Source organism: Clupea harengus, chromosome 6, assembly GCF_900700415.2.
Source record: "Clupea harengus chromosome 6, Ch_v2.0.2, whole genome shotgun sequence".
In the NCBI taxonomy this organism is placed as follows: domain Eukaryota; kingdom Metazoa; phylum Chordata; class Actinopteri; order Clupeiformes; family Clupeidae; genus Clupea; species Clupea harengus.
The window spans coordinates 12,856,985-12,883,835 of record NC_045157.1 but is presented as its reverse complement, the minus strand read 5'-3'; the positions used below and the strand labels follow the sequence as shown (position 1 = coordinate 12,883,835).

The following is a 26,851-nucleotide window of genomic DNA, read 5'->3' as shown; positions in this document are numbered from 1 at the left end:
TTTTTTTTAGTATGTTTCACCCATGGTCTGGACTCCACTTCTGATGGAAAGGGCAAACTGAAAAGCGAGCGGGGGCATATTAATGGTCAGTGTGTGTGTGTGTGTGTGTGTGTGTGTGTGTGTGTGTGTGTGTGTGTGTGTGTGTGTGTGTGTGTGTGTGTGTGTGTGTGTGTGTGTGTGTGTGTGTATTGGGTGTGAGGACTCAGCATTGTAGGGCTGTTGTGCCTTTCAAACTGTTGAATAATTCAGATGACCCTATTGATCCTGGCGTGGGTGTGTGTGTGCACGTGTATGTGTGTGTGTGTGTGTGTGTGTGTGTGTGTGTGTGTGTGTGTGTGTGCATGTGTGTGTGTGTGTGTAAAGGGAAGGGAGGAGTAGCATCACCATCTCCTGCAGTCTCTTTGTCATTGATTACAGCAGAGCCAGGTCCTGATCACAGTCAAACACACTCACCCACACACCCACACCCACACACACACACACACACACACACACACACACACACACACACACACACACACACACACACACATACACACACACACACACACACACGCACACACACACACCCACCCACACCCACACACACACACAATATGGACACTTCCCCCGATCGCATTCTATACAGTTCAGCAGGACTGGCCTGAGGACACATAGAGGGTAGAGCCTTGTGTGTCCCTTGTGCATCAACCTGGGAAGGTCTGGGAGACACTGTCTGCCTGGCCTGTCTCGGCTCCTGCATGTCCCCATCAGTCTCTCTGTCTCTGTGGAAGCACTCGGTTTAATCAATGTGCCAGAGCATCCGTGTGTAATACCACTGAGCTATCACTTTACTGACACTCACACACACACACACACACACACACACACACACACACACACACACACACACACACACACACACACAGATGGGAGCATATCCATAGGTGGCTCAGGAGTGTCTGCATATTCAAATGGCTGACGGTGAATGTGTTTTGCATCGAGGCAGGCATTGATATGCTGTCATAAAGGGAGGGCGTGGTGACGATCATCCCAAATCACATATTAATGGTTCACATGACTCGCATGAGATGGCCAAAGAGATCATTCTGGAGGGACACAAAATGGCCTCACAATTGGGTGTGGCAGCTGCAAATGTGGACCAGTTGTCAGGGATTGTAGCCATGGCAGTGGTGGTCCTCAGGAGCTTATGCTAAATATAGGTTAGGTTCATTGTGAGAAGATTGGAGGTTATTTATAACCCCCAAATGGGGGATTTACAGCAGTATGTGCATGACACTGCATATCTTTATGCCATTATTTGAATGAACTAGCTTAATTTATTTTATAAACCTTTGCTTTGTAAGCTATTCTTCCATAGAAGTAATGTCATAGATTGTCCTTAGATGACAACCAAATCGGTGCCTGGTGACAGAAAACTCTTCAAACACAAGAGGGTGGCTATGATAGGCACTGATGAAGACAATTTATGTTTTCTTCTGAATGCTGTGATTGCATCAGAATTGAAACTAATTCCCTGAGATTATCATTATCATTATCCTCTAACGTCAGCCCATTGTTGTCACTTTTCAATTGACCATCTCGCAGTCACAGACGTTCAGAGGGCACAAATTGTGGATCTTCACCAGGAAGGATGGTCTAAATGAGTGATTAGTGAGAGGTTAAAGTGTAGTAAGGCTGCCGTTCACAATGCAGTTGTTCAGGGATTTAGTCAGACAGAAAGCGGTCTGGGCATCCGCGATTTTCTCAATAAACTTTTGTCCATGACTGTAATGTGAACATTTTCGAATTGAATCTGTCCTGTATCAAAAATGTAGGCCAATTCAGTCAGAACACACTCTGTTGAAATCGTCCTGTATCATAAATCTAAGCCAATTCAGTCACAACACACTCCATTTTATTGTCTGGGTGCCTCTGTGTCAAGCTAGGCAGAGTACTATCAGTGTCTGATGACTATTTGGGCAGACCCCCAACAGCAGCTGCTACAGTGGCAATCTTGTGTGTGTGTGTGTGTGTGTGTGTGTCTGTGGAGAGTGCCAGGCTATCCAGGGCACCCCACCCAACCCAAACTTGCTGTCCTATTCAGACTTGTCTCTTTCGGTGTTCAGAGCTCAGCTCAGCCCAGTGTTGTGGGTTCTGTCTGTCTGGAACAAAGCCATTTATAAATGGACATGAAAGGATTCACCTGAAAGCACGAGGGATCTATTTTTAATGGAGAGCCAGACTGATGTGATTGGTTTGAACTATTTGTCTGGCCTTCCTCTTGTACTGTGCTAAATAAGGACAACATGACTGACAAACTAACCAACAACAGACATCAATAGCTAAGGATAGCAGTTGGAGCCATACTTTTTGGAGAATGAAATATGAGATGAGGAGCTACTCAAAGGTAAGGGTTACCTGAGTTAAGACAGCCCTATAATGAGCTGTTGAGAAGAGATGTGTGTGTGCATATTTGGGGGAGAAAGAGAGAGAAAGCGTGATTGAAAGAGTGTGTATGTGTGTGTGTGTTTGACAGAATATCTATATGTGCGGGAGGGTGTATGAGTATGTTTATGTGAAAGGGGGGAGCTGTGGATCATTGTACAGCACTGTGTGTAGCTCAGTGTGTGTGTATCTGAGAAGAAGAAGAAGAAGAAGAGTTCCGCTTGTGAAGGGATGGAGGGGATGAGATGAGAGGAAGATTAATTCCACCGCTAATGTCTCAGCTCGGCCTCGCTCAGGGCTCGTATTGATCAGAGAAACAGCACACCCTGTGAGCAGCTGATCCCCGTATGGATCCGACCCTCAGCCCACGCTTTAGGCTGAGCCTCCAACCAGTCTCCCACACAAAGACCTCAGCTCCGCCAAGCCACCCAAACACAGGCAACCACGAGCTGACAGCATTTTTATATAGGGCCATGTACGCTAAATATACTTATCTCAGGAAGAGTCCATCAGAGATGCATATCCAGGGCACGTGTATCTGATTATGAAAGAATGTGCGCATTGAGCACAGTTTGGATGTCGTTTAATGGGCATATAGGTTAGGGTTGAACTGATAAAGAGCAAAGTGAGACCAAAGAACCCCTGCTGTCTTCCCCTGCCCCCTGCATTGATTATGTCCAGCTGCTCTTCCACCTACAGATGTTTGAAATAGGACTGAGGGAGAATTATACTCTGGGCTGCAGAGGGACGCGGTTTCAGCGGGGGGCTGGGGGGAATCAGAGGGCATTGCGTTGTCTTAGATCCCGAGATCTTTGGATGTGATGTGTTGTGTTTTAGGTTTCTGAGTCGAGCATCAGGTAGTCAGTGAGATGTGCATAGTTATATAACGGCTTGAATGATGTGATTCCTGAAGAACAGTCTGTAGGTGTAGTATATGTCAAAACACACATACATGTTACACACACAGTCTTTCTCTCTCTCTCGCTCTCTCTCACACACACACGCGCACATACCGCGCTGGCCCCACCCACCCTTTTGCCTGACCGACACACGCTCGTAGGATTGCGCGTTCGCACCGCTCGGTGGATTCACACGGAACACACAGAGGAGCATCCGCCACGGTAGGTGTCATTCTGTCGGTGCACGTATTCACATCTGTCTTGTCAATACCTTTCACCTTGCAAAGCAGGTCATCGCGCGTATTGTATAGCCAACATCAAAGGTATTTGTGTAAGCTTCGTTGGTACCTCCTGCATGTGTAGACTTCCAGCATCTGCTATGATCGATGCTTGGTTATTTTGTAGCAGTGAGGAAAGACAGCAAGTTCTCGTTTTACCAGGGGAAATGCAGTAAATTTGAGCTGTCGGTTTCCATTTGGCAAGCGGCTCTGATCATAATCTGTCTGCGATGGCTCAGGTTTATGGGACGTGAATCGTGGTGTTCTGATGGAGAAAGAAACGGTTTCTAAATAAGGGGAGGGCTAGTTCGGATTTCACAGACGTAAGGTATATAGTGTCCTTGAACACCCGATTCCTGCCATCAGAGGGGATGATTCTGGAAGGGTGAAATAAAGGATTTTAAACCGTTTCGCCTTTATGCCGTCAGTGCACGCTGTTGATCCACAGACAATCAAATTGTATTCAAAATAACTGCATGTACTGTGTCGGGTTGGTCTGATATGGACTTGCAACCAACACAGTGCATGTTCCCGATGGCTCTATGTAAGAAAATGAAAAGCACCCCGTCAAGATACTTTCGTGACCTAATTTGAGCTCAACCGTTCACTACCATATAAACAGGGCATCTCTCTAAGTGAGAGTTACTGATGCGCTGCTTTAATCCTACTCTATATTCAGTTCTCTCCCTGAATTTATGTAAATCCTAAGACATGTAGGCCTGTGCCGACTCGTAGCGGTCAGTGCAATATCCCAGCCAAGTTAACAGTCTTAAATAATCAGGGCAAAATCATTCCGATAGGCTTACATATTTCTGGTCATGTTACAATGTCTGAAGAGATAAACTATTCTTACTATATGATTGGATGCGGCAATGTCCCCGTCACCTTTCTAGGCTAGGTTGCAGCCTAAACCTGTAGAATCTCTTCTACTTTTGTCGTAACCAAGGACATTTAAAGGATCCCATCACAGCTTTGTGCCTCGGCTACGACAGCTGGGATTCACATAATATTTCAGTTAAACGGAGCAGGCCTACATAATGTGTTTAGTTTCCCTCGTCAAAGACAAGGTTCCGGACGTCCAATAAGTGGCTGAAGCAAGATGTGATTCCTTGTAATTGTACAGGATGATGGATCGTAAGCTGTGTGTGGTGTTAGGCTTTGTTTGAGATGTGTGAGATGTACTTATTTTGCTGTGGAGATAGTCTCATTGCATTCCACTGACATTTTGTGTCCAGTAGAGGTGACAGAGTTGGTAGAGGTATTTTTATGAAATGGCATTCGTATAATAGATGTGTAAGAGGTTTAAACAGCATAACCCATATTCACACAAAATAGCCATATTGTCCTGATTTTAAGGACTTACTTTTTGGATTCTGTGTGAATGTAAACATTATGATCTGTGAGACTGAACAGCAGTGTGAGGGGTTTTTGGTGCTTTAACTGAAGTGTGTTGATGTAGGTATGATAGATCTTACTATTATAGGCATTTTCATAGGCTGTTTTAAAAGGGACATGAGATAGTAGGATTTACCAGTATTTGAACCCCAACACTTGTGCATGTGGATGGTAACAAATTACTTTGAATCTACTTTCTTCTCAGTATGCGGGAAAATTTGTAATATATTATATTGTAGGATTATGAAAGTTGACCTGTTGAGAAGAGGTGTGTGTGTGTGTATTTAAGGGAGTGAGAGAGAAACAGTAATTGAAAGAGTGCGTGGTGTGCGTGTGTGTGAGGGACAGAGAGAGGGGGGAAGTGTGTGCATCATCAAAGTGCTTATCTGCAGAGCACCTCATGGGACATGGGGTCTGTGTTCTTCTAGAGCCTACTCTGCACCTGAACCCTAGAGTTCCACTCTCAGAAGAATAAACCTCCTATTCTACCTCTGAAACAGAGCACTCGCTTAACATTAAACTCTTCTTCTTCTCCCAAAAGCTCTTCTCTGTATGATTCTGTATTCATGTGGAAGCCTCAACTGCACTGTGAAAGGAGAGGGCTATTGTGGAGGGTGTCTCAGTCCTGAACTGTTTCCCCATAAGATTTTTTGTAGTCACTCTGGGAAACCGGAAACACCTTCTTGGTTTTCTTCAGTAGAGACCAACCCACAGGGTTACTAGTTGGTGTCTCTGTTTGTTGAGGATAATCATGGTAAGCCTAACCAAAGCCTCACTCACAGGTGTTTAGCAGGTGATGGGTATAGAGGCTTTAGTATGCTCAGGTGTTTAGCAGGTAATGAGTATAGAGGCTTTAGTATGCTCAGGTGTTCAGCCGGTAATGGGTATAGAGGCATTAGTATGCTCAGGTGTTTAGCAGGTAATGAGTATAGAGGCTTTAGTATGCTCAGGTGAAGGTGAAGATCATAAAATGGACAGAATTCTGTTTGTTTTATGAACATTACTGGCTAGTTTAAACAGAAGATAAGCAATGAGCACACACCTAATCACAAGATCACAGCTAAAGCTTATTTATGGTTTGACGTGCAAATTGTAAAAGGCATGATGCATATATTAGCAGGTATTTCATTCGCACTGTTTAGTTCTTGTGACATCTCAGTGTCACATCCCCTCTCATCCAGCTCAGTCCTTCCCAGAGACATGTGCTGCTCTTTAGCTCTCCTCTAGCTGTCCATATAACCTGGATATGCAAGACTGATTTGGTTCACAAAGATAGTCAGATAGAGAGCTGTGTCCATTGTGACATTATAAGGTGATCAAATTGCGCATGAAGTATCTGTGAGGAAATAGTGACTGATGGTGATCATATTGCTGTAATTCTGAAGAGATTAAGGCATTAACTACCAAAACAATGATGGAGAAGGCTCTAAAAATACAGAATGGATCAAAAACTTGCCTAAAAATCGTTTTATTGATTTATTGCAAAATGATTAACTTTAACATCAGATTTTGTCTGTATCTATTTTTAAGTCAAGGGGCCCTAATTTGATAGATGCGCACCGCAGGTTCTTAAGTGCAACAAAGAGGGGCATTGCTCAAGGTTATTTTGATTACTAGGGCACATTCATTTGGTATTTTCATAACATGACCTAAGGGTCTTTGAGGGCGGATGACATTTGGGTGTGTCTGATCAAAAAAGGTGGGCGTTGCCTGTAAATTGTTTTGAGGAAGGCATTCTGCCACTTCCCTTTTCCTAAAGAAATTGGGCTACCCATCCCTACTAACCTCTTCACTTACCTAAATAATTTCCCGACTAGTCTATGTAGCTTGCTAGCCTTTACGTTAAATAATGTGAAGACCACAGCAATGACTTTGGTGGTTTGAACTGTGCTGGGCTTTTATCAATTCAACCTGACATATTTAATCATTTCACAATGACAATTGAAAAGTTTCAATATTTTTATAACATGCACTCGTGTCTGTTGGATTTGAAATAAACAAATGATGTGGCTTGCATACGTGCAAATGACAGTTCTTCGCGACTCCTGCCTTTGATGTTGCTTTGATTTGTGGACTATTATTACATCACACTCATAGCTCACAGCTCGTTGCCCAATGAAATTAGGGCCCAAAAATTCTAAAGATGGCTGGGAGAACTGCTTGCAGAATTATTTGTTTCTGCTGGAAAATGCCAATGTTTTTAAAATCAGGCACTCCTACAAGCAGGACTTGTCCAATAATGTACAAAATCCATATTAAAGCTGAAACAAAATAATTTAAAGGTAATTTTGATGGTTCCCCCACTACTCCGCCTCTGCACAAACACATACCTCCTGTTAAAAGCTCATTAATTGGCTTGCTGTAGTCGTAAGCCAGATTTGTGGAGTTCTGTTGTCTATTACTGAGCAAGTCCGCTGGGGCTAAGTCCATGCTGGGAAAGGTTTCATCGCTTTGGCCTCGATTAAGACATGGGTTGTAGCGGATTAAAGACAGATACATCCACCCCTCCTCTAAATCACTCACCTTAGGTAATGCAGAGAAAACTGGGGCACTCTCTGTCTGACATGGTCTCTCTCTCTCTTCTCTCTCTCTCTCTCTCTCTCTCTCTTCTCTCTATTTCTTTATCTGCCAGTCTACTTCCATTTCTTTCCTCCGTGTTTCTCTTCTCTCATGAGAATGACAGGGGAGAGAGAAAGAGTGAGTGAGAGACTGAGAAAGACAGAGAGAGAGAAAGAGAGAGAGAGAGAGAGAGAGAGAGAGAGAGAGAGAGAGAGAGAGAGAGAGAGAGTGACAGTGAATGGAATGGTCAGAGAAGAAATGTCTGTTTTGCTGAGAGGGCACTCTGATGGGCACATGAAGGGCAACGGAACGTGGCCTAACGAAAACATAGTCATGAAGCCATTTTAACTGGGGTTAGGGCAGTGTCATCCCAGAACAGCCAGTCAGTCTTAGGTGTGAAGCAGAATAAACATCAGCAAGTGGAAAATTACCAAAGAGATGTATTGATGTTTTTGTGATTAATGCCAAAGGGCCCCTGTCAGCCCCTGTCCTCAGCTGGCTGGAATTAACTTTGTTAACGTTACCCGAAATAATTCAAAACTCAGTTAAGATAGGCACTTCCAGCCAAATGACAATAATCTAATGAAGCGATGAAAACACACTGGATTTTGCACTGTCTAATCTGATGTACACAGCTGTTTGGATGTTCATTCAAGGGCTAGGCGCTGTCCCTGGTGCTGAAGCTCTGACCTTTCTTAGCACAAATCACGATTCATGTAATTTCCCCCTTCAGATGTCCTGCCATTTGCATTTGCTTCAGACTGGATATGACTGTATAATACAAGGTGGAGCAAACATTAAACCACAAAACATCTCTTCACTGAGACGAGAGACATGTCAAAGAATAAAACAGTTACACTGTCCATCAATGTCTTACCTGATAAACTCTGAGAATCCAACACAAAGACATACCTAGTGATAAAAGCATCTTACTCAGTATATCACCTCTGGCTGCATCTATAGAATATACAGCCTCTTCTAGCATTCATATGAACTACTCTGGCTGTGGGGCTGTACTGATTAAATAAGAAATAAAAACAAATGGAGTAGACCAACTGTCTAACACATGTGGAGTGTGAATGATTGTTGTCTTCCTGCTTGCCATCCTCCAGTGCTGTTCTGCTCACACTGGGAATGGTGTAAGGTCAGGCATGGCTACTGCCCAAAGGCATCCACATACACCTCTAATTAGGCCATATTTCTCCCAGCCCATAAGTAGCCGACTGACTGGCTCTGCTCTGTGGGCCCCGGTGTCAGCTCCGCTTCCTTCAAAGCTGGCGGGGCTCGGCGTGAACTCTGCTGAAGCGTGGCATTTGAACGACCCCGGTCCCCACTCTGGCGGCCCTCGGCTGGAGGAGGGGGGGGGGGGGGGGGGGGGGGGGGGGGTAATGCAGTGTGTAAGAGTGCTGTCTCAGGCGGATAATATGCCAGTCACACAGGTCCCCTTTCGCTCAGTATGAGGGTTCACAGGGAATGGAAAAGTTATCAGGTGCGGCAGTTTTCATGGCAATAAAATGTGTTTTATAGATATTGGGAGAGATTTCATGGCCACGTCCATCAGCTGAAAACAATGTGTGCTGTATGAAGCACACATTAGAAAGGCTATTGGTTGTAGTAGCTTCTATCATTATTCCCAACATGAAATCCTACCGTGAACATGTGCTGTTTTAAAATTGGCCAGGTGTATATAATTCCCAATCTATATATAATAATCTACATACAGATATAATTTAAAACTGAAAGAGTTCTTTTGAGACTATGAAGGTTATTAACATTTACTTAACCCTACACAAAATGCAGCGTTGCTCTCCTGTAATCATTGGCAACTAATGTAATCTGAATCTAATTTACAGCCTGTGATATGTCACCCATAAAATGATGTAGACACATTTAATGCTATTATGGGGTGACTGTAAGGGTATGACTGAGCTGTCAAAGCTAAGCCCTCACAGGCACTAGCATTTAGAAGATGAGGTTAGTATTCTGCTGTGTGTTTTTCCAGAGAGCGAGATTTCAAGGTCACGGTGACAAGCCATCCCTTGATAGTTCTTGATCGTTTAAGCCCTTCCTCCTTGACGGTCTAAATTGAGAGGAGTATTTGGGGGAGGGTAGGCCTTTTTGGAAATCGGACAACTGATATTTCTGGATTGTGTGTGGGGTGAGTCTGTGAAAGAACAGGCCAATTGGGCGAAAAAAGCTAGAGATAAAAAAATACAATTTCCTGTTGTGCCCTTTCCAAATTGTAATAGTTCACCAGACGAAATTAGGTATTTGGTCAGATAATTTCTGTCATTTGTACTTAATACAGAAATAATATTAATACAGTCTATACGATCTCTCTGTTTGTCTGGCTGACTTCCTGTCTACACACTCAAACCTACCAACAAGTGAAAATAACCATGGGTCATGGATTGTTTTTCTTTTTCTGAACGTGAGAAATCACAATTGGCCCTATTTATTCATAGTCAAATTACACATTCATCATTTCACACTTGAACTGTTCAGCAAAGATAATTCCATATTATTCTCCTGGGTTGGGGGATTATTTCTACTCTAGTTACTTGTTCAGTAGGGCAACATAATGCTCAACTAGCCTGGAAGCATATTTACTATCTTTAGTCTGTCATTAGCATAAACACACACCCGGTATGCTACGCATGTGTTTGTGGCTCTTCCCACACACACACGCGCGCGCAAGCACACTGGCATGCTTTGTTTTGTGGATGATAAAGAGAGCACAGAAAAGAGAAAGAGAGTGCAAATGTGAGTGAGAGTGACTGTGGTTGTGAGAGTGTTGTGGTTTTGAGAGTGACTGTGGTTGTGAGAGTGTTGTGGTTGTGAGAGTGTTGTGGTTGTGAGAGTGACTGTGGTTGTGAGAGTGTTGTGGTATGTGTGTGAAAGTGACTGTGGTTGTGAGAGTGTTGTGGCATGTGTGCACCCGTAAAAGTGATTAGAGTTAAAGGTTGGGTCCTGCCAGCTGACACACATCCCTTGGGTTTTTCTGTTGGAAAGTGAAAGTGTAAACAACACAGGCTTGGCTGTGCCAGCCGGCCCTCCCTGCCTCTCCCCTTCCCTCTCACCACACACATAAGCACACACACACACACAAACGTGCAAATCACCACACTCAAATTTACACACACACACACACACACACACACACACACACACACACACACACACACACACACACACACACACACACACACACACACACACACACACACACAAACACACACAGACACACACATTGATGCACACACACACACACACACACACACACACACACCAATGCACACACACACACACACACACAAACACACACACACAACAATGCACACACACGCACACACACGCACACACACCCACTCATACGCATGCTCACACTCCACAGTCTGCCATGGAAATTACCCAGTGCCACTGTGAAGCACTGCCCTGATTTCGCCTAGGAAACAAGATAAAAATACATATACGCACGCACAAAGAGGCACACACTTCCTGTCAGTGACTGATAAAAGCGCATCTTTACTGGGCTCAAGTAGATGCTGATAGTGCTGCTTCAGCTGCTGTTTCATCGACTCCTGCTCTCCCCTGCCTTCTCCTGGGGAGAGGAGGCGAGGAGAGGAGAGGAGGAGAGGAGAGGGGGAGTGTGGGTATTTTTTCCTCCCTCCTCTCTCAGAAATGCTGCAATGCGTCGCTCAGCAGCACCAACAGTGGGTCAGTGTTACGCGGCTGCCGGCAACAGCCAGTTAATCGTACCCATGGCAACAGCCAATGAGATGGGCTCGTAGGAGATTTGCAATATTTGTCGAGGTGACTGGCATCGAATAGGAAGAGACAGATGTTTGAGGATTAAGACGTTGCCACTGTGAAAGCCAGACAGCGTTAGAAAAATGAATAGGTGTATTTCCAATGTGGGGGAATAGTAGCAGAGCTGGTCGATGCTGAAGCACTCAGTGGTACTCATAGAGCTGTGACCCAAAAATAGAGCTTCTAGACATTTCTGTCAGCTTCTTTGTAGCTAGCCTAAAACTAGCCCCGAGCTTTGGCAATTCTATTACTGTCCTTATAAGTATTTTCATCATCTGTTCATTTTCACATCATAAGGTGTGGGCTTCTCTATTTGGACCAAGCACAGGGCTTTATTTGTGGACATTTTACACAAGGCTGAGATTTTCTCTAAAAATAGAAACTGACAAGATGACTCACTTAAATAGTCTATAGAAACACAAATGATAATAGTGTAACCACTTCTACTACAATAAGATAAACAGAAATATTCATGGATATGCCATGTTATATTTTAATAATTTGCATGATTGGCCAACATCTTTTTATTGTTATTTTTTCCAGGACAAAGAATCCTACAATACAAGAGTGATGTTCTTGAGACCGTTGTCTTAGTCAACCCTACTGAGGACACAACTGCTACTGAGGTAAGAGAGAAAGACGCTGTGCCTTTGTCTATGTTTGCGTTTGTCTCTTTGGGAATCTGCGTGTGGGCAGAGGTGAAGAACACACTGACAGCTGTTAGCTCTGAAACAAAAGGTTTATTATTACAGTCATCGTCTTCAAAGAACACAAATGAATATTCTGCTAACCAATGCTTACTCACAGGCAGGTTACAGGGACATTGGAATAGCATGTGTAGCCAAATAAAATTAGGACAGCCAGTATAGTATAGTATAGGATAGTATAGTATAGTATAGTATAGTATAGTATAGTATAGTATAGTATAGTATAGTGTACTATATCTTGCATATAAGGCCGTAATGTTTTATGTACTCCAATGAAAGTGCTCCAATGAAGTATGACACTAATCATAGCAGCCAAATCACCAATACACATGCATATTGTTAAGTGTTAGTATAGTCTAATCTAGTATCCTGTCTAGTATTTTGTGTTATAAAGATTTGTAGAAACTACATGATATCTTTTATTTGTTTAATTTTAAATTATTACTGTGGGTTGTGTTAGATTCATTATTTTACTATTACTTTTAGTATTATTGCCAAAGAAAGATCATGTTGAAATTGCTGGCAGTCAAATCTAGAAATGTAATGGAAAATGGTTTGTTACCATGCTCTCTCTCCTCTATGGCGCAGATTCATTCTCTGCTCACATACTCTGCTGGGCAGAAGCTTCTCGTGCTCAGTGGTCAGGTTTCAGACCAGGCTGGTGACATCATACTGCAAAGTGGAGTCTTCACCTGCAAGAATTTCTCAGACATTATTACTGATCCTGTGGTAAGAGGGGAATATAATATAATAATATATAATATAATATGAAGATTATACTGTATATACAGACATTCTGAAGCTAATTCTGAGTGTAACTTTAATGACTATTTGTATGCATATTTTTGAAATAATAAAACATGTATTTCCTGTATCTTTCTCCAAAGGTTAAAGATCTCCTAAGCAAGTCGGCTCAGCAGCAGAAAGCCAATCTCACCGTGTCCTGCCAGGGAGAGGGGGGCTGGAGCTCCTTGGGCCTCATAGAGGAGCAGAGCTTTCGGGAGGTCCTGGACTACCGTCTAAACCCAGACCCCACACTGCCAGAAATGGAAGGAGTCACAGAGTTCACCGAGTACATCTCGGAGACAGTGGATGTCCCATCACCCTTTGAGCTCCTGGAGCCTCCCACCTCCGGAGGGTTCCTGAAGCTGTCCAAACCCTGCTGTTACATCTTCCCTGGAGGCCGGGGAGATTCGGCCCTGTTTGCCGTGAATGGCTTCAATATCTTGATCGACGGTGGATCTGACCAGAGGTCTTGCTTCTGGAAGCTAGTGAGACACTTGGACCGTATAGACTCAGTCCTTCTGACACACATTGGGGCAGACAATCTGCCAGGGATCAATGGTCTTCTCCAAAGGAAGATTGCAGAGCAGCAGGAGGAGGATCAGGCGCAAGGCGTCAATGGCTACGGTGATTGGACGAAGAACCTGATCTCACCGGAGCTTGGCATTGTGTTCTTCAACGTTCCCGAGAAGCTACGATCACCTGAATCAACTTTGAAAGTGAAGAGGAGCATCGAGGAGGCCTCACTAACTCTGCAGTACCTCAGCAAGCTGGGAATTAAGCCTGAGCCGCTCAGCAGGGGTGTCAGCAACACCATTGAACCTGTCACTCTCTTTCACAAACTGGGCGTCGGCAAACTGGACATGTATGTCCTCAATCCTGTGAAGGACAGCAAAGAAATGCAGTTCTTCATGCAGAAGTGGGCAGGGAACAGCAAGGCCAAAACTGGCATTGTGTTGCCTAACGGGAAAGAAGGGGAAGTATCTGTACCGTATCTTACGTCTGTAAGTGCCCTGGTGGTCTGGCTTCCAGCCAGCCCTACAGAGAAGATTGTAAGAGTTCTGTTCCCAGGCAATACTCCACAGAACAAGATATTAGAGGGACTTGAAAGGCTAAAGCACCTGGATTTCTTGCGATACCCTGTTGCCACTCAAAAGGACATGTCGTCTGGGGCTCCACCACCAGTTATTAAGCAAACCAAAATGAAGCCGAGGACAGATAGTAAGGAAAGCCTAAAATCCTCCCCGAAACCGAAAGCTAGCAAGAAAGAAACAAATGGGCTTGATGATGCAGAATCCAAGAGTGACTCGGTCAAAGAGATCAAAGTGGAGAAGAAAGAGGTTAAAAAACTGAAGGAAAGTGTCAATGCGTCCAAACCACCAAAAGCCAAGGAAATCACGACAAAGACAGCCAATGTGGATAAACCGGAGAAAAAGAAACTTCTCAAAGAAAAGTCACTGAAAAAGCACATCAACGAGAGGGCATCTAAGATGGATGAAAAGAAGGATAAAGAAAAGAAAGAGATAAAGAAGGAGAAACGGGTCAAAAAAGAGGATGGTGTAAAGAAAGAGGAGAAAAAAGAAACCAAGGCGAAGGAAGAGAAAAAGAAGGAAGCCACTAGTAAACCAGAACTAAAGAAAATCACTAAGCCAGACCTGAAGCCCTTCACTCCTGAGGTCAGAAAGACTTTGAACAAGGCCAAGGTGCAGGCAAAGCCCAAGACGGACAAAAACAAAGTGGCTAAAGAATCTGCTGAAAAAAAGGTACCCCCAAAGCAGTCTTCCAAAGAACTCCTGGAGGACAGGTCCTTGCTCTCGTCTCCTGAGGATCTTACCAAGGACTTTGAGGCATTGAAGCAGGAGATAGAAATGGAGCCAATCAAGACTGGTGGGGTGTTGCCTGTGGGAGCCCTTGCAGGTGACAAAGTCCTCCAGGCTGTCCCTCCTGCATTCTCTGATACTGAAGTCCCCCACATTACGTCTCTAGGTGAAGGAACAACCACAGCAGATGTTAAAACTGAATCTCCTCGTGAGGACAAGGAGCCACTGAAAGAGGAAAAAAGCCAACCTCAAGGAAAATTCTCAGAGAAATATGAGGATGAGGGTGCTGATTCAGAGGATGACGAAGAGGAAGAATACAACATGGACACTATCAAAAGGAAACCCCTTGTGGCTAAAGGATTTGAGGAGAAAAACAAAAATTGGCAGGATGTTAAAGACACCAAAGAGGATGTCAGAATGAAGCCAAAAAAGAATGAGAGTGAGGAAGAAGAAGATGTCATTGAGAAGGCAGAGCTGGAGGAGGCTGAAGATATAGTTTGTGAGGATGAGTTTAAGTACAAAACTGATGAAGTGAAAAAAGAGAAAATTGGCAAGGACTGGGAAGACAAATCCCTTGAATCTAAAGCTGGCCAAACTACCAGTGCCTCAGAGAATATCTCTTTCATTCAAGATGAGACTATCCCCGGCTACTCGGAAACTGAACAGACCATTTCTGATGAAGAGATCCACGACGAATCTGAAGACAGGATTCCTCACCTCCGCTATGATGTTGGCTCCTATGACATTTCTGTTCCTGATAAGCCAGGTTCCTTCGACACCCTCCATGGCATGAAGGAAATGAAAGCCTCAGCAATGTCCGGTTTGTCTGCTTTCTCAGCAAAAGGCTATATGGGGGGCCATGAATCTACCTTAGGGTACGCTTCCAATGTTGTCATATCGGCTCCTCTGGCTGAGGAAGAACACATTTCTTCAGCTACTTCTATCACCGAATGTGACAAATTGTCATCTTTTGCTGCCTCCATCACCGAGGACCAGTCTATTGCCTCTGTGACGGCCCCTCAAACAGAAGAGACTTGCCGAAGCTCTCTTCTTCTGGATACTGTGAACAGCATCCCCTTCTCTGTTCGCACTGATGCCACTGCGGGGAAAGAGTACTTACATTCCGCAGGGACTATCTCACCAACATCCTCACTGGAAGAGGACAAGTGTTTCAAGTCTCCTCCCTCTGAGGAGTATCAGCCCCTAGTGCCAGACATGGAGGCTGGTCTTAAGACCATCCCCAAGGCCCAGGAGGAAGATGATGATGATGATGAAGATGAGGACCAGACACCCAATGCTGACATTTCACTCAGCAAACTTCATGAAGGATATGCATCCTCCTCTTTTCTCCAGGACAAAGACAAAGACTTCAAGAAGTCTCCCATTTCAGTGTTTCCTCCCTCTATCTCTCCACTGTCATCATTTCCTCTTAAAGTGCAAGAGGACAAACACGCCTCTGTCTCTAAGGACGAAACTAAAAGTGACTCCACTGAAAAATCATTCTCTCCATCCCCATATTTCTCTGGTGCTTTTGATAGAAGTGCTGGCTCCGAGAGTGAGGGCCGTGATGACAGCACTGCCAGGATAGCCTCTCCCACGCTGTCAGGGCTGACCAGTAGTGGGCACTCACCCACAGAGGACAGGACACCAAAGTCGGAGCCCAAGGTGGACAAATTTGAATCTGAACATGACACAAAGACAATTACTCCTCTTCAAGGGAAGGATAGTGAGCCAATAGAAAGGGGGTTCTCCAGTGACAGGGCTACTTTCGATGAGTCAGAGGAAGAGGAAGAGGAAGACAGTGAGGATGACTACTTTACCAAACAGGACAAAGAGAAGGAAATTCTTGGCAAGTCGAAGTTTGACGAGGAAAGGGAAGGCACATTCTTGGATGAAGAGTACACCTGTGAGCCAAAGTCGCTTAAAGATGGGAAGTTGTTGGACAAGGATGGAACAGAAAAGAAGGACAAGGCCGATTCAGCATGGGAGAAGAAACCTAAAGCTGAGTTTCAAGACTCAGATGAGGATGATGATGATGATGATGATGATGATGATGATGATGATGGTGATGATGATGATGAACCCTCAGATGTCCTTATCTCAGGAGTGACTGTGGCTGGACTTTATTCACAGACAAGCAAATCTGATACCATGTGTACAAAATATGGCCAAAAAGAAACATCAGACAAACAAGACCACCCTTCAGTAGGCTTCAAGGAAAGTGAACGAAGTGTACACTTTGACCAGGGCTCCTTTGCGGAGCGTGAGAACCGAAAGAAGGAGTTTGCAGAAACAAGACAAGACACTCCTTACGTAGACGGGAAAAGTTTCACTTACTCTGACATTTATGACAGCCAGTCAAGTCCAACTGACTTGTATGGATATGGCTCTGAGAGTCAGAAGGACCAAACAGAAAAAATTGATAAAGCTGACTCAAAGGAAACACAGAAAACAGAATCATTCCATTCAATGGGAATGGAGAAAAAAGATGACAAAGAGGCACCTTTCAGCTCACATGGAAAAGATTCTGCAACACCATCATTGACCGAGCCTGATTTCAAAACCACAAGCAGCCTATCAGGCTTCGGCGCTATGTCTGTGAGACCTCCTACCGACACAGCAAGTGAGACAGAAAAAGAGTGTGTGCAAAAAACTGTACAAATGAGTTCCCCTTTCTCAGGTCATTCTACATTGGGTAGTTCTTCTACAGGCAAAACCGTGAGCTACCTTGGAAAGGAAGCTGCTTTGGACAGAGATGTGATACGATCAGTATATGGTCAAGGGTACAATGATGAAGATGAAGATGACGATGACGACTCAGAAGATGAAAAGTACAAGATTGCTTTTGAGAAAGACAGTAAGGTTAAATCTGAGAAAGAGTCAAAGAATCCATTTGACTTTGTGCCCACCTCAAAACCTGATGTCAAAGATGTTAAAGACAGCAGCACACATGAAAGTGACTTTGAGACAATCTCTGGAAAAGCCGCCGGATCTGGTCCTTTTGGATTCTCAAGCAGCACCAAAGCCACTGAGGATCTGTCACAGTTTGGAAAAGGTGATTCTTCCTCCCCCTTTTCCGCAAATAAGACTTCCGCTGGTCCAGCAGGATTCTCCTCTGGTTTTGACTACTCCTATGGTGGTGAAAAGGAGTCTCAAGACAAAGACAAGAAGCAAACCCATGACCAGTCATACTTACCTCTATCAATGAAGATGACTGAGGATAAATACTACCATGGTGACAAGGACCAGGACACTGACAAGCAGAAGACGCCTGACATCCTGGGTAAAAAATCAGGTGATTCGGTGTCACTGGGCTTCAGTTACACCACCACTGCCACTGCCTATTCTTCCTCCTCCTCCTACAGCCACTCCTCCTCAGCCTCAGCCTCCCTAAACACCAGCCGCCAGTTTGGAGAGGACCCCGAGACACCTGCCAGCGCCGGCTTCGAGTACTCCTCCTTCAAAGATGAACACTCCCTGGTCATGGACTCCCCCTTTTCAAGTTCCAGTGGGCTGGTGAAAGACGAGTACCTTGAAGTCTCAGAGAAGCTCACGCCTGCCACCACCACAGCGGAGTCCACCTCGAGTCTTGCTCGATTCTCACCCCTTAGCCCTTTTGAGGAGATCAAGCCATTCCCGGCACAGTCCACAGCCTCAATGGATGACAAGAAAGAACCTGCAAGTGCTGCTGGAGCTATGTCAGCTTCACAACCAGCATGCTTTTACAAACCGGAGTGGTCCGATGACTCAAAGAGTCAAGGGTTTGGTGCATCTGGGCCGTATTCTCAACTCATCCAGTCTGCAGGAAAAGACCCCATGAAGGACGTTTATGGAGCACCTCCAAAGGCTCACACAGACTTGTCTGAAAAACAGTACTATGAAGACACTGAGAGTGAAAGTGAGGAGGAAGAAGACTATGTCTGTGAAACCAAGCTCAGCAAATCACCAAGCCAAAGATCTCCATTTGATACCTACACTACAGACAGCAGGGAAGGAGTCCTGTCTAGTGTGTCGGAGAAAAAGGCGACATCACCTTCTGGCAAAGCTCTCCCTGATGTCCTTACTTCATATGGATCCTCATCATCCACAAAGCCCGACTCCTCAAATGGACCTGCCGAGGTAACCATGAGCCCACCAAATCCTTTTGGTCTGGCCAGTGGGATGGTGTCCAGCCAGGCTACACCAGCGCTGAGAGGAGCAGAGGCTGATGTTAGCAAAGTGAGGAGTCCCTTTGAGTGGGAGCTGCAGCAGCAAAGAGGAATCTATCCAGGAGCATCTCCTCCTCACTACAGACATGAGGATGAGTATGAGGAAGAGGAGGAGACGGAACCAGAGAATCCTCCTCGCCCTCTCTCACTAGCGTCTGCCGACCAGACCTTCCATTCCTCTTACTATACCGAGGAAAGTGGTAGCCATGGTGATGACTCTGATCAGCCTCCTGATGTCTGCCTGGGGGCTTCCTCTTACTCCTCAACTAAGAAATCCCCGGGATACTCAGCGTCAGAGTTCAAACAGAGGAAGGGTGACATCTCCCCATCATTCATCAACCCAAGCCTTCAGCATTTCGGCAGCGATGAGGATGAAGATAGTGACGGATCCAAGGAGGGCGCTGACCAACACCATCCAACTGACAAGGGGAAATCACACTCTCACCATTCCTATGGCCACAACAGGGACATGTTTGGAGCAATGGCAGCCGGAATTGCTGCAGAAGAAACACCGCCAACCTCAGTGAGCGAGTCCTTACCTTCACAGTCAGATTCTGACGTGCCACCCGGAACAGAGGAGTCCCCATCGAGTGAGGTAAAAGGGGCCAATGTAGACTCAGATGAGGATGCTGATTTTCTGCCAGTGGATAAGTCCTCAGGTATGGCTTATGGTGGTGGAAGCTATTATTCTTCCTCATCTAGGTCATCGGGAAAAACCCATGATCCTCCACCTGCACCCATGATGGACCCAGCTCCTCGTCCTCCGGGCCCGGACGTGTGCATGGTGGATCCAGACACACTGAATCTGGACCAGAACCTTTCAGAGAAGCAGCAGCTGAAGAAAGAGCTGAAGACCAAGAGTCCCAAGAAATCGCTTGGGAAACCAAAGTCAAGTTCTCCGGCAGGCAGGCGCAAGAGGTCCCCGACTCCTGTCAAACAGACCTCGAAGGATTCCTCACCGAGGAACACTTCACTGAAGAAGAAGGATGTCGAGAAATCATCAAGGATGTCTCGCACATCAGACGGACAGGGATCTAAAGAGGACGACATGTCCAGGTCAAGCTACAACCCTGCCAAAGGGCTTGTTAATGGAGTAAAGAGCTCTGCAGGTGGGTCTCTACATGGTTCATCAAAATTCTAATTGATGAATGGTTAATGACATGCTCAATAATTATTATTTCAAATGTTTGATTTGCCATGCAATATGCAGACCACTTATGTATAAATCATTCAAAAAAAAATCCTGCAATATATCTCAAAAACTGTGTGCGTTTTTCTCGTTGCAGGCTCTAACTTCTCTAAAACCAGTTCCTCCGGGAGCCCAATCTATGTGGATCTAGCCTACATTCCCAATCACTGCAGTGCAAAGAATGTGGATCAGGAGTTCTTTAAGCGCGTTCGCTCAGCCTACTACGTGGTGAGCGGGAATGACACAGGAAGCGAGGAGCCAAGCCGCAGGGTTCTGGATGCACTGCTGGAGGGGAAGGCTCACTGGGGATCAAATCTCCAGGTAAATCCGGCTGGGATCATGTTGAATGTCGGGTCAGCAAGTTGAACTCAGAGTGCTTTTTGTCCCATTTGACAGAATTACTCACTGGCAGCCGGCAGCTACTGATCGAGTAAATGATCTGAGGACAAATAATACAGTCTGAGTGGTTAGATCAGTGACTGTATAAAAACAGTCATTAGGTGAGAGCATATTGCTAGCACTGCTAAGAACACAATTGCTGTCATGGAGGATCTGGTACTTGCACAGTATGGGCTGCCAGTGAGCTATAGGACACTTGGGACAAAGACATATGTGCTAAATGTAAATTTTATTTCTCCAAGTATGCCTAATAGGTACCATGGCATTTAAAGGCATGCATGATTCTCATGGGTATTGTGCTATATTCAACTGACTACTCGGGTGTATTTTTGCAGTGTCATTTGTATGATAAATGACAGTGGGGTTGTATGTTTTGTCAGCCATAGTATATAGCTCATTTCTTCCTTGCATAAACAGTAGGATTTCCAAATCAAAATATGAGATTTCATGAACCATTTGGCAGCATCCTTGATATTTCAAAGACAATTTTTTCAAAGAAATTCCTTTCTGTCCGTGAGCTGTAATCAACACTTCCTCTGAATGTCTGATTTATCTGTGGGGTATGAAACAGTCACTGCCCTGCACACTGTACTCTACAATTCAGAAGAATAAGAAGTAATTGATTAATGTATTGATTAATGTTTAAGCTAAATATACCCTGACATTGATACAACTGATGGATAACATGTCATCATATCACCTCCCTTGACTTTTTGGAAGCTTTTGCTTGGATGCATTCTTGGATTTCACTTAACATTTCTTCTCATGCAGTTTATTCTTTTTTGATATTAAGAAGATATGCCGTGTGAGATTTGGGTTAAGTTTTAAGTGGAAATTCTAGGTAAAGGTGTAGGGGCTCTAATTGCATTGACGGGCAACAAGCATGAATAACATGAAGTCCATCAGGCATGAACTAAAGCTATCGTGTGCAGGTGTGGGAGCATTGCGCTGACCCACCCATGTTTGTCCTTAAGATTATTTAAATAGTGTTAGTTCATGTGCGGCGGACTTTACTTATTGCTTTCCTCATTGCCAGTTGCACAGCAATGCAATTAGGGCCTTAGGTGCATGCCACAGCTGCTTTAACAACATGAGTCTACTCTATGTTAAAATTGTTGACATGACCCATCAGGAATATACTACCTTTAAAATGTGTTTTGCACAGGCAGTCTGCATTAGAGATGGCCTCTAGATTTACGATCGTACGAGGCAAAGGCTACACTAGGGGCCTCTGTCACTATCTTAGGCTCCTTCGCCTTAGAGGGATTTCCAGATAGATGCAAACAGCATCTTTGTGTGTCTGGTTGCCTGGCGACGGGAGAGCCATGATGAGAATCACCGGAGACTGTAGAGTAACTCACTGAGCCGCTGCAAGGACATCTGGAGGGCAACCAGCACAGAGACACTCCACCTAATATCTACATATGATGGCAGAGGAGACTCTGAACTCTATTTTAGTCTATTCAAACAACGTTCACAGTTATTCTGTAGCCTATGTTTTATGTTATTCAATACATCTATTTTATGTCAGTGTTATCTGAAAGTCAAGCTTCCTATCCGGAGAGAAGTTATATTATTTTTTTAGATAGCTCAGTTTAGAAACAGCGATAAAACAAAACAATTTAGGCAAAAGCAGTATGTCTAACAGCGCTGCTTGGTCAGTTACTCAGAAAGACTGTGTGGCTTGCAAGATGTCAAAGATGCTTAAAACCCTGACACCAGAGAGCCTAAGGATGCAGTCCACATAGGGCGTAACTCTAATCCGCTTGACGCCTATACCCATCTCCTCCCCTTCCTCTCCAGGTGACCCTGATCCCCACCCACGACACAGAGGTGATGCGTGACTGGTACCAGCAGACACACGAGAGGCAGCAGGAGCTCAACATCATGGTACTGGCCAGCAGCAGCACGGTGGTCATGCAGGACGAGTCCTTCCCTGCCTGCAAGATCGAGTTCTAAACAGCCCCCTACAGCCCTCTTCCCCAAGGTCTCTCCGCACCTTACTCGTCCTACCCTTACCCTCCCCCCACACACCCACACCCCCACACCCACACCCAATTAACCCCATTGACCCCAACTACTGCTCTCTGTGTGTTAGAGATTGGCCCTTTAGAGCCTTGTTTGTGAGGTTATTCGGTAACAGCCACGAATCCTAGGATGTTTCATGTCTGGTTTTTATTGGTTGTAGTTCTGTTTTTTTTTTCTTGTTTCTTTAATGACGATTTCATTGATGTTAGTTTTGCTATACTGTTCTGTCATTGCCTAAGAAAAAAAGTACTTGAGAGTGGGAAGGTACAGAGAGTTGGATTGATTGACAGATTGATCGACTGACTGACAGGCTTAAGGGGCACAGTTTACTTGTGTCTCTTGTGAGCGCTAGAGAAGATGTGCCTTTAACTTGTGGATGCATTGCTGCCTTTAAGCCCAAACTAAGCGACAACAAATGACAGAAAACAAACAAGTACTGCCTCTTCTCGACCATACTCTACAACAACACAACACTCCAGTGTGTGTATCTCACAGCTACCATATGCTCATCTTTCCACTTCAGTGGATGTCAGAATATACGGCTACACAAGTGTTCCTGGTGTTCCTGGTTAGTCATGTGTATATTGTATATGTTGTTTTAAATACCTCTTGACACAAACACACTTCTGAAATAGTACAGAAACCATAGGACTTTCATTAGGCCGTGTGCACAATGCTCATTGTAGGTTGTGGTCAGTTAGAGGTTGAGATGTTGCTAGCCTGTGCATTCAGTCCTAGTTTTTCCTTCTGTGTGGCAGTCACAGTATACACAATACCCACTGATGCAGTGCACTGGGCCTTTAAAGTGCTGTGCATTAGACATAGTAGTGATCCAAGGCTGATGAATGGATGTTCATCTGGCAGTACAGTTTTGTTTATGTACAAAAAAAGTATAATATCCAGATCCTGACTCAAACATATATAGACATATATATATATAGACACATATATACTCTCCCAGATTTGCTATTCACTTAACAATCAGTTATGTGTGTAAACTGCTATGTTAGAGAGTACTTTGTTGGAATATTTCTGCCGATCATGACAATTAAGTGTGGTCTAAGTATTATTTTGTGTATGTTCATTTTCTTTAACAAGGCCTAAAAGCACTAGATTGTGTAAACGTTTAAGGTTATGTCTTAATATGAGAGTCAAATGTTTTCCAGTCTTTTATTTATTATCTTGTATTGTTGCTTTACTGGAAGGAACAAATGTGATTGGACTCCACAGTTGTGGAATTTCAATTGAGCTGATTGTAGACTGAGCTTTGTGCTAACAGTTAGCTACATGCCTCGTGAACATCTTAACTCTTCAGAGTTGTTTTTAGAGACCTCAAGGATCCTAAATCTTTGGGGTTGTTTTGAAGCCTTTTGGAAGGTAGGGAACAGGACACTGTATGAAATGATGGTAAAATACCTTCCATTTTACCATTGCATACTTCATTCTTTCCCTGTTTTGCCATCAAATGAAGTTGCACTTTTCTGTTATCATAATACTATTCAGGTTGCTTTGTTGTTCCCTCACCTAATTAAGATATTTTATGCATGTTAACGAAGATAGCATACTCATCGTGACTTATTTGACTTATGTGAGGTGATGTGCTTTGAGGGGGATGATTCCCTTAAAGAGGAACAGCAGAGGGATGTTTGAGACCAAATGGAAGCTGCAAGCAATAGGATTGCCCCCTGGGAATGGCAACCCTGTCTTCTTCGAAAGAAGGAAAGACCTGGTTGGGACTGTCTTGACTTGTTTGACAGAGTGGGGATTTGCACATGGATGCAAGACTGAAATGGTGGCTTGGGTTTTACTTATATAGATAAGCACATTGTGAACATCACCAGCTTGTATGCTTTTTTGGATAATTCAGTGCAGATTTCTCTTGGTAACACTGACTTAGACAGTTATCAGTGTCACCTGGCTTGGATAATTAGTTTAAATTAGGACTCGTGAATAGTAGTTTATAGTGATTTTAACTTGCAAGGCAACCATTGGCTTGTAGATGAAAAAAATAAGCACACACCTGAATTGCTAATGATGTTTAACTTAAAATGCATTTGGAAGGAAATGACCCCACACTGACTACAAACGTATTTCACCCTGGTTATTGCGATTTAAGTAATATTGACATTAGATATTAATATAGGGTAGCAATATGTAAGTTTGTTGGTATGGGAGTCCAATACAAGCATGGTGAATCACTTATTTTGAAACACAGTTGCCAGCTGTGTGTGTGTGTGTCTGTCTAAAGGGACCAGAGTTCTAATGGTTTGTTTTCTTTTCTGATTGTATGACAACATGGACAAAGGTGCTGTTGACAGCGTCCTTTCAGTGTGAGTTGAGATTTTATTTGGAATAATGCTTTTTGAACAAAAACGGTGATATGTTTGCACTAACAAACTGTTGACTTGATTGGACTTCCTCAAGTCCATTTTCCCAAAGTTTCAGTGTCTGACCTTCTAGGATAAAACCGGATACTTATTCACCATCAAGCTAAATTCAACCAATATGTGTGATAATCGAAAAAAAAAGTATCTTATGGCCCTGGATGATACGGCTGGAGACTCCCTCACAATCTTAACTGCTAATACGTTATCCTTTGTGTCTTCTCTCTGTCTCGGAAAATGACGAAAAAAATGTACAACCTCAATAGTGAACTTAACAGTGGTGCCGTTTGCAATCCTTTAAAGGAAAAAATACATAAAGACGCTGGCGTGAGCTGCTATGTGAAGTGTGTGCAACACATACAATAAGTGCATGTATATCATATCACGTGGGTCCTGAAGAGTGCAAGCCAACAGCCTGCACACTTGAGCTTGTGAATGCTATGATTTTTCTCCCCCTCACATTTCTCCTTTCCCGTGACTGGTTGGCATTGTTCATGCAGTCCCTTCATTGCAAATAACGAGAATGACATGTGGAAGTTGGTATGTCCAATAAAAGCTGCAGATCGCCCTTTTAGTTTTTCTGTGGAGGGCGTTTTTCCTCCATTGCGCATCATTGCATGGTCTCATCATAGACTTTCATCTTTCATACGAAGCAAACAGATGAGGATTTGTTTTCAAACTCTCCGATAAGTCTAACCGCTCTTGTGAGGTTTCCCACTCTGACTTTTTTAATCTGCTTTCACAAATGTACACTTTTGGAACAAGTCACCTAGGGATTTGTCAGTAACGGGAGGAAAGTACCAAGAACAAAACACCTGACAAACCCTGCAGAAGGAATAGTGATCTCAATAGGCCATAAGTGATGGTATCTGGCTGATGAGCCTCTCTCTACACACACACCGAAATGCAGTTGTGCTTGAAAACAGCCAAGATGAAAATTAACAACTCAAATCTGTAGCAACCGACTGCCAAGAAAGAAATATCTCTGAAATAATGTAGTGTTTACAACTCAAATATGGAGCCTCTGGTTTATTGGCCTTTACGACTGGTTTCATTTTCCTTATAGAAACAAATGCACAGACATCATCACCATCATCATCTTCATCACCATCACCACAGACCACACACTAATGTGTGTGCCAGACTGCCAGATCACGTGATGAGATCAATAATCACTGATCACTTTATCTCTAAGGGTTCTCTTCAATTCCCCAACCCACCCATTTTACTAAAACTTCATAAACAACAGTAGCACCTTTTAAACCAATCAAACTCTTCCCCTCCGTGTAGTTTCATCTCACCCATCTCTCCAACGCACCTGGCTTTTTTCTGCATGTGATTTTTTTAGGGTTAAAACAAAAACGCTGTATGTAATAGCTAAAATATCTAATTGAAATACTATTTTAAATATGTAAGGGAAAGAGAAATGCTAACTGTCTCTGTGGTTCTGACATGGCACATGCTGTGTCATGTGAGCATTGTGGTTTTACTGTTTTTTTTTTTCACTGTTTTTTCTTTCACTTTTTTTTCTTTGTACTTCTTTTGATGACTTAATTTATGTGCAATATCCTGCTTTCTCTCTCTTTGATCTCTCCTCAAAAGTGTAGAATTTCTGCAAATTTATTGTTGAAAGAAAAAAATTTAAACAAAAGCCTGGTGATCATCAATAAAGTACCTTTATGGAAAAACTTCCTTTGATTTGAAGTGTGTATTTGTTTTCATGTGACAGGAATTATAAGCCATGGGTACAGCTTTTGTGTCTAAATATATTATTATTATTATAGATTATATACTGTATCCTTGAGTATTGACTCGAGTCAGGAGACATTCAACTTAATGAAAGCATTTGCGAAAGGCACAATGTACACAGCAACTGGAGTAGGACAAAGTCTTTCTATGAAGAGTTGCTGAGCAATGAAAAACTAGAACTCAGAGTTAGATGTGACACATTTCTTCCCACGCTAA

At 43.8% G+C, this 26,851-nt stretch overlaps 1 protein-coding gene across 2 annotated transcripts in view; it reads left to right on the top strand.

The window, feature by feature from the left end:
- The window catches only part of map1aa (microtubule-associated protein 1Aa), a 42,415-nt gene extending 15,837 nt beyond the window's left edge, over window positions 1-26,578 (top strand). Inside the window, exons 1-6 of one of the 2 annotated variants that reach the window (XM_031569043.1) lie at window positions 3,631-3,649; window positions 11,912-11,994; window positions 12,664-12,804; window positions 12,963-19,995; window positions 20,173-20,396; window positions 22,278-26,578. In XM_031569043.1, the coding sequence (XP_031424903.1) occupies window positions 13,122-19,995; window positions 20,173-20,396; window positions 22,278-22,433 (7,254 nt within the window). In that variant the 5' untranslated portion in view covers window positions 3,631-3,649; window positions 11,912-11,994; window positions 12,664-12,804; window positions 12,963-13,121 and the 3' untranslated portion in view covers window positions 22,434-26,578. Of the gene's footprint in view, window positions 1-3,630; window positions 3,650-11,911; window positions 11,995-12,663; window positions 12,805-12,962; window positions 19,996-20,172; window positions 20,397-22,277 lie in introns of those variants that run through there. The other variant, XM_031569042.2, reaches the window with a different exon arrangement.
- Window positions 26,579-26,851: the final 273 nt, after the last annotated feature.